The sequence below is a fragment of the Apaloderma vittatum genome, unplaced genomic scaffold (assembly GCF_000703405.1).
Source record: "Apaloderma vittatum isolate BGI_N311 unplaced genomic scaffold, ASM70340v1 scaffold3547, whole genome shotgun sequence".
In the NCBI taxonomy this organism is placed as follows: Eukaryota; Metazoa; Chordata; class Aves; order Trogoniformes; family Trogonidae; genus Apaloderma; species Apaloderma vittatum.
The window spans coordinates 16,182-24,832 of NW_009726502.1; the positions used below are offsets into that span (position 1 = coordinate 16,182).

The window sequence follows — 8,651 nt, forward strand, 5'->3', positions numbered from 1 at the left end:
AAAAAAAAAGGGATGCTGGTGGAAGCAGCTGACAGAAGAGCCAGTGAATAGTTGTTAGGCGTATTGAGAATGTTTTGAGATGCTAAACTTGACTTTCTTCTTCCTCCTCCAGGTCTGTGTGTTATGATTGCAGCTTCCATTTATACAGATAGGCACGAAGAACTGCACAAGAGCAGTGAATACAGCCCTGCAGTTTCTAGAGGCCAGTATGGCTATTCCTTCATCCTAGCCTGGATTGCATTTGCCTTTACTCTGATCAGCGGTGTTATGTACCTAGTATTAAGGAAGCGTAAATAAATGTGAGCAGCTAGTCCCTTCTGTCACTGCAGCGCAAAACCAAGTTCCAGTAACCATTTTGTATATAATCATTTACATGGTTTTGTAGTAAAGGTATTGTTTCTCTAAAAATGTACTGTGTTCTTGATGTGAAACAGAGTTAGAAAAGAAAAAAAGGCAGGTTTGATGAGATCCCTGGCGCCTACAGGTCAGGGGTCTGAGCAGGACAGAGACAAGTTGTTTCTTTCACGCATTTCGTCATCGTGAATGGTTTTCCCTTTACTAGGCACTAACAGTTTGTTCCTGGCCTGTGGCAGATTACAGATAAAGCCTGTGGAAATTAATTTGTGAGAAATACGCAAACTGTATTCCTGGACCAGAAGTGTCCTTTTGGAGGAGTGGCTTAAATATAGGGGGAGTGAAAAATGAGGCCCAGATTACAGCGAAAAAGTGAACAATTCTCAAAGCCCAAGGCTGCCCGTGGTGCGTCTGTTCTGGCAGCGCACGAGCGTTCTGCTCTTCGTAACACGCAGCAAGTGCCGTCAGGCCTTTACTGAAACCACTTGCTGTGCAAAAGTAAACAACTCCTTTTTGTACTCCAGCAACTGAGTCTCTTTCGCGTTTAATTCAAGCGCAGGGAGCCTTTGGCGGGAGAATTTACCAGCAAACTCACTGCCCAGCCTGGGAATAGTCTGAGCAGTGAGAGGTCCCTTTACTTGTACCTTTACTTGCGCAAAGTCTCTCTGGAAGGAAGGAAAGGGGAAAGAAGCCTACATCTGCAAATTTCTGATCAAGTTACTGCTCAAGCAATGCCAAATTTAGGTTTTCACACACGTTTATTACGCCGGGCTTTTATTATGTAGTGACTTCCTGGCTAATACATCATTTAAAAAAGCATTCCCCGAGCCTGCCCATTAAGAAATTAGTCTTAAAAAAAGTCATTCAAAATTCCTTCTTGAATTTTACTTGAACTAAACACTCATACTAAGGGGGAGTTACTATGCTTATGAATTCCAGGACAGTTTTTCAAGATAAAATTAGTTGGTGATTTTTGTTTTTCTGAGATAAATACAGTAGTATCAGGTTTAACTGCTCAGCAGAGTAGTTAAACTGCCTTTGGCTGATGGTCTGTTGGAGTTGGGAGATCAGTGTGGAGAATGAGCAAGTGGCTTTTTCTGGTTAGTCACAGCTTTGATGCTTAAATATAGATTTGGCTTTGTAAAAGCACAAACCATTTATTTATTTCAGTTTATTTACTGCAGCTGGCCCCAGTCCACAGGCAATGAAAAAGTAAATAGGTTTTGCATGAGGTCTTACACTTAATGTAGAACAAATTCATTATTACAAAGTAGTGTAGCTCTACTAAAGTTGATACTTAGAGCATCAGACATCAGCTGAGGTTCTGAGCCATCCCTGCAGGTAATTCATCCTTGATTTCTCACACAGGAAAAGTTCAGGTGCCTGACTGTACAGCAGCTGGCTCCAAGGTGAGTGATCGGTTGTGCAGTTCCATCTCCGTTCCTTGAACATCCAAAAGAGCTTTGGAATGTATTTTTCTTTTGGGAGCAAAGAAGCCTGACAAGACTGTTACGAAATTAGGCAATTAAGCAGGACACAACAAATCAAGTGTTATAATAATGAAAAACCCCGGTCACCCTGAGCAAGACGAATTCTCAGCAGCCCAGCTCATATTTTGTCAGGATTTTTTCTTGCTCTTAGTGGGAATACTCTGCATTTCAAGGATTATTACCCTACTTTTTCAAAATGTGTTTCTGCAGTTTGCTGAGTATATTTCAGATTCCAAACCTGAATTTTGCTAGCAAGCATAATTTGTCTTAAATGAGCACATGCAGGTTGAAGGTGGAATTTTGCTGGTTTTATCCAAACATGAAGTACTAAGGGAAATTTTAAGCAAATATGGATTAAAACAGTCCTATATCTGGAAGACGGTTCTGTAAAATTGTAAATTAAGCTGTTATGCCCCTGACTTCAAGAGATGCTTCTCTGGTTTCTTGCCTTGCACTATCAGATGCTCGGGTAGAGAAAATATTTAAAATTAAGGTGTATATATCCGTGAACGCACAGCTTAACTCCACAGTAAAAGCTCTGTCCCTTCAGCTGGAAGCGTGCTCAGCACGGTGTGCCGGCAGAGCACACCCATGATGCCGCATAGAACAGAAGGAAATGTTCTGCCTACCCAGAAAACGCCAGACCAGTTTGAACTCGAGTTTTAATGGGACAGACGTATTTTAGGAAATTCTTTCTACCTGATATACCTTTAAAATATACTATTTTCTATGCTCTATATATTCTGAGACTGTACATGAAAATAAAGTTAAAACAAGTTCTTGTACTGTAACAGCAAGCTCGATACATTTAGCAATCTGACCTTGTCTTTAAGCTTGGGATTATATTTACACAATGTTGGATGAGAAACAGCTGAGTATTTGTGTGAACAGGTAAAATTAAATTCTTCCTGCCTGTACTAGAACCACAAGCTGGTAATTTTGTTGTCCTTTGTTGAAGGCCTCCCAGGGTAAGCAGAGAAGATACTAGTGTCTCAAACACCAGAGTGTACGATGTCAAGGGAATAGTCACTTCATAGGGCAGGATCCCCTGGTGCTCTGATCAGGAGTTTATGGTCAGGGCGGGGGGTTCTTACCCTTTGAGGAACAGCTGCGTGTCTTAAGACGAGGTCGAGCGCCTTGACCCTGTGAGGAAATGTTCGAAACGGCCAGTTACTTCTGCAGCTGCTGGTTTGTGTGGAGATGGTGACACCAAAGAAGGGTTTGCAGAGATTGAGCCAAACCAACTCCCCCAACTGCCCAGAAACGATTTCCCAAACCCCACCACGCCTCTGCCTTCTAGGGGTAGTGAACAAAGGGGAAAATCCAGACTCTTCAGATACTCCCTGGCAGCTGAGCCTGCCGTGCGGTTTTTCACGCAGCTGGTGAGCATCTGAAAGGAAGGACGGGGAACAGTCTTGGAAAACAAATCTAGGGTGTTTATGTCAATATACTTTTTCTTTTTTAAAAAAGCATGTCTTTGTGCTTTTCAAATGTATTCTGTCCAGGACAAGAGAAAATGAAGTTCTACACTACTTTGCTAAATGATATATTTTATCTTATTTAAAAGACAACCCCACACATTGTAGGTGGTAGGAGCTGTGCTGCTTCAGGCATTAACTATTTTCTTAGCACAGCTACATCAACGATTCATTTTATGTTTTTCTTGGTGGCATCAAAATAATGGAGGGACTACAAGCAGTGTTGTCTTACCTTGAGCGTTTTGGAAGCTTAATTGTGCCATTTAGGTGAACAGACAAAATAATGCTTCCTATGATTTCTATAAATAGAGGCAAGATCAGCCACTGCCTTTCCAAATACTGAAGAGAGCTAAGATCCCTGAAATCATAGTTCAGTAATGCCACTGAAATAAAGAAAATAATGAAGCTGGACATCTTATTAAATTTTTTGTTTCTTCCTTATGTGCAATAATCCCCTCGGAAGTAAATGAGATGAAAGAAACGGAAATGCAAAAGTAAATCAGTTTTAAAAGCAAGATTTCATTTTCAAGGCTGTAGAAACAAGCTTACAGAAGTAATGCAATGAAGTTCATTACAGACTAACAAAGAGGAAATGAAAGGAAATTAATACCATCTGTAGCACAAATAGTGCTTTGACTTGAACTCACTGCAAGTAACGATATAGTACTTAAGAGTAAAACGATAGTAGACAACTTGTTAAGGTAGTCAGGAGCTCCTGAAGAGTTTTTGAAGAAGTTCTAGATTGTATATGACAAAACAGCCTGTAATGTCCTCGTTTGCCATGTGGAAAAGTCCTCATTTTGCCTCTTCCAACGAGAAGCAGAACTTGCTGAGGTTTTCACGGAAAAGATGCAAGTGGTAACTGCGTAGGTAAGCACACCCGGGATCAGTTCCTGGAAGTGCGGTCCCCTTTGCATTTTGTGCACAAGGCACTTGCAGTTCCAGGATTCTGAGGAGAGTCTTGGGATTCTTCAGTGAGCTCTGGACGGAGAGGGGGTCTTGGCAGTGGAGCAAGATGAGGAAATTGCTTGAAAGTCTAGGAACCGAGACAAAACCAGTTGTTACTTCCATAACAATCATAGCAAATGAGCCAGAATAATACTTTTTATCCATCCTAACGTAGCTTCACGTGAATATATAAACTTCTGAATTGGTACTGTCTGTATATTATCCAAGCTAACCGAAGCGCCACAGGTGTTCACGTATTAACATCCAGTGTCTTGCTGATGTTTGGTTTCTTATCTGCCCAGGAAGACCTGCCCCAAAGTAGAAAATGCTCCTTATACACTAGTAGTAACAACTACTTGTGTGCTACCAAGAGGAGTACTGAAGAGGTTCCCATTACATCTAGAGGGTATCTTTGTTTACTTTGGATCACTGCTGAATTTCTAGATGGGGGTGGTCTTTTGTTCTTTTTGATTTCCCCCGTTAATACATCTAGCCCCAAAGCCACAGACCCATGTGTGTAGTTGGTTACGTAGTTTTCAAACAGGCGTACATTGCACAGGTGAGTAAAAGCACAGATGCCCACATGAAGTTCAACTGCTATAATAAAATTTCAACAGATATGAAACAACCCAGATGACAGCCAAACTATGTCACATGGTACAGATTTTGGTCTATTTTACTGACGCTTCTTGGAGCAGAAAGCTTGTGTTCTGTTTCCCTTCAAAAAAACCACAATAAACTAAACCAGCCAAACAAACCACCCAGAAAAGTGAAACTAGTTCCAAAAATGTCAGTTGTGATGCTGTCATAAATGCTCAAGTTCAGAAAGCAATTAAACCAAATAGGCACAAATTCTACAAAGGCAAGGGTGCACAGACTAACCTCAGCAAGAAGAGAAAAAGGTACCATGTTCTCCTTCTCTTGAGAAGGTTTCTTATTACTTTAGATATTTTTATTTACTTTTTAGTAAAATATTTTCAGGAGAAAAATCTTACCTAAGCTTGAAGAATCTGTATTGAAGAACTAAAGCTGGTTTGGAACTTCAAAACTGATCGAATAAAAGTTTAAATCCTGTTAGCAAATAATGTTTTCACAGATTTTTAGGCATGATAAATTTGGAGAGAGAAGGAAGGAGAGAAAGAAAAAGACAAAGGAGAGGAAAAGGAAAATAAAAGGGGAAGGATGACTGGAACAGGTTTTGGGGTTCGGGGGGTTTGTGTGTGTGTTTCTGACAAGGGTATCCTGGCACTCCTGGCTCATGGCTAGAAAAAACGTTTTAGCGTTACAATAGAGCCTCCTCGTGGCCAAGGAGAAGGCTGCGCCTTCAAAGCGCAGCTGCTGAAACACTTCCTTCCCCACTTGAAAACGCCTTTTAAAAGTCTTAACTTTCCATCGAGTTCTAAACCATCCCGCAATGCGCAAATGCACAATTTAAAAAATAATATCATACAAGAGTGCCTTGAGTAGCGGAGTACCTCATCTGATGTTTCTTCTCTCAGCTTGAGGAACCCTTAAGCGAGGCACCCTGGCTTTGAATTCTGTTTGTTCGATAAATATTTCTGATCTTTTACTGTTCTACCCGCAAACAAGGTGCAAGCTTTAAATATTGTTTTTCTACCTATCAAAGACGGCTTTTTAAAAACCCCTACTTGATGTAGGAATGATTTTCCTCTACACGCCACGTGTTTTTCCCTGTTGTGAGAGTGTTAATTCCAGGCTAAGACTTTGTATCTTTACAAAGCAATCCGTCAAGTGAAAGTTTTTTAAACTAGGAGATGAGTTGAGTTTAATGCAGAACAGACTGAGTCCATCCTGAATCCTCTTAACCACTGATCACCATCTTTCAATCCTACAGTGTTTAGTAAGGTGATAGCAAAAGTGGATTTGAGGAACTTGTTGGCATTTTTATGGTATTAGGACAGAAAGCAGATAGTTCGAGCTGGTTTAGTGCTGCCTTTGGACAGTCCGTACTTGGAAGCGTTGTCTGACAAAGGACGAAGCAAATTGTCATAAAACCTACCATACGAACCTGGTCATATTTGCCAAAAGTGCTAAAGTAATCGAGGGGTACTTAAACACAACGACAAAACTAAATCCACAGTAAAAACAAAGCTCTCTTGAAGCTGAACTTGTTTTTAAAATTTGCAAGCACTGAAATTGTGAGGCTTATAAGCATCTTACTTGAGTTTATCATATTACATGCTTTGTTTCAAGTTCTTGGGAAAAGGCAAGAAGACACGAAACTCATTTTGTAAAATGTGAACGCCTTTTACAATAAGACAAGATTGGGTGTTTGTCACATGCAATTCTTTTTTACTTTATACGTGAAAGAACAGACTCCTAAGACTTCCTTTAAACAAGCATATTTTTGTAGAATTGAGTATTTTTTCTTGAAATGTAGAGTCAGCATGAAACAGGAGGCTGGCAGTTCACAGAACTCTGGTAAGATTAGCTAAGAAGTTTCAGCACAACAAAATACTCTCATGCTAAGGACATGAGAAACTCCTGTTCTTCCTAAGAATCAAATGACTCCACCAAAAAAAAAAAAAAAAGAAAAAAAAAAGGTGTTTTGTAACCTTGTACTTATTTTAGTACTAATGTATCAATACCTCTCGTGAAAAATACTCGTGTATTAACAGCCGTGTTACTAACATTTTCATATATTTTTGATTTCATTGCCTAAGGAAGTGGTTTTCAACTCGCAGTTCATGGTCCCCGCGCAGCCGGTGGTCTGCAGCTACATGAAGGGTCACTCCGAGGCAAGGATGCTACAAGAAGCTTTAGTTTTGTCATAAAGAGGTCTGACCCTGGCCTGGAAAAATTCCAATGGCTCTCCAACAGGACAGCATCAAAGCAAACATTCTCAATGTAGTGTGCGAGCCCTGTTTTGGGTTTGTTGAATTGTGATGACTGAAAAGAACTACGCTTTAGTCTAAAATCGAAACCAAACCAATTCTAGAAAGATTAACCAATCTAAGAGCTCTGCACAGATTTGTTTTCTGTTCTTAAGGCGAGCAAGAGCACTGTAGCTGTCAAAGTCACCAGATTTATGTGTAAACGTCCACAGTCGTCTCTTAGTTTACAACTAAGCATGTTATTAACATTAATTAATAACATTGCCTGTTCTCAGCGCATGCATCTGCATCGTACCTGAGGACGAGCCATTTCTGAGAACGTTTCCTCCCAAAGTGCTGTCACAGCATTTATCCGTCGCTCCAGTTTTGCTACTCTTCTCTGCAACACAAAAGAAACACGGCAGAAGTTAAGAAACTCTTAGAGTTCACCTGAAATAAAGAAGCTACTTGTTATTATCACATGAAGAGCAGACAGGGAAAGAATTTCAGGGAACAAAGGCTAAAATTGGAACTAGTATCAACTTATCTTTATGTCCCATAAGATGAAAAGATTGTGTGCTTTTGGGGGCTTTTTCTAAGGTAGCATAATAGTCATGTGATACACACGCAAAATATTCACACAGTGATGCAAAGAAACTTACCAAGAGTGTTTTAGTTCTTTCTTCTTGGCTTTTATTGCACTGTTCAACACTTCTCTTTAAACTTTCTAGTTTTTGATTGAAGTCATTATTTAAAATATCCATCCCCTCACTGATCAGAACTTTGATCTATAATAAAGAAAAGCTGTGTTTCAAATAAAAAAAAATTACCAAAATCACGATACAAACACGGTGCTAAATTTAAAATGGAGCTAAGTTTCAGGAGAGTAAGGTCATTTTCTTTCTGTTGCTTACATGGCATTTCTGACAGGTATGAAAACCAGAATTTTGCACCTTGGCACTCTCCACGGCACTTAACTCACTGCGCCAAAATAAATCTACCTTCTAAAATCGAAAGAGGTAAAATTAGCATGTTAAAATTAGTCACAGCCAGCGCACTAGTATGGCTTTACACATTTTTTAAATGTTTATGATTTCTCTACATATAAAATTTAGGATTTTACTCTCTGCAGGAGTGATGATCAAAAATTGCCTCTGAGGTACCAGGAAATTGCCAAACTTATTCCTTTCATTCAAGGATTTTACTGAATTGCTTCTGCTTTCTGACAATAGTCAAACGCTGCATTTTTTTTTTCCACGACAAGACATTTCATGAAAATCCCCAGAAAATAATAAAATTATTCTTCCCACTGTACACAGTGGTAGCATTACAGCAATTTCATGACAGCAGATCAGTGTTCAAGTGTTAGTTCTTCGACTTAGAAATTTGTTCAGGACAAACTGAATGAAAGTGGCAGTTTTTCCCTTAACTGAAGCTCCATAAAGGGTTCAGAGCTCCCGGATCCATCTTAGACACTATGCTCCTTATTCTGGATCTCACACAGTAGCCACTGAGAAAGAATCACAGAATCCCAGAATGTTGGGGCT

General features: G+C 39.8%; 1 protein-coding gene across 1 annotated transcript in view; it reads left to right on the forward strand.

Moving 5' to 3' along the window:
- Positions 1-408, forward strand: part of EMP2 (epithelial membrane protein 2) — a 3,614-nt gene extending 3,206 nt beyond the window's left edge. Inside the window, exon 4 of the mRNA XM_009873291.1 lies at positions 113-408. Coding sequence (XP_009871593.1) covers positions 113-297 — 185 coding nt within the window. The 3' untranslated portion in view covers positions 298-408. The remainder of the gene's footprint in view (positions 1-112) is intronic.
- The last annotated feature ends 8,243 nt before the right edge of the window (positions 409-8,651 follow it).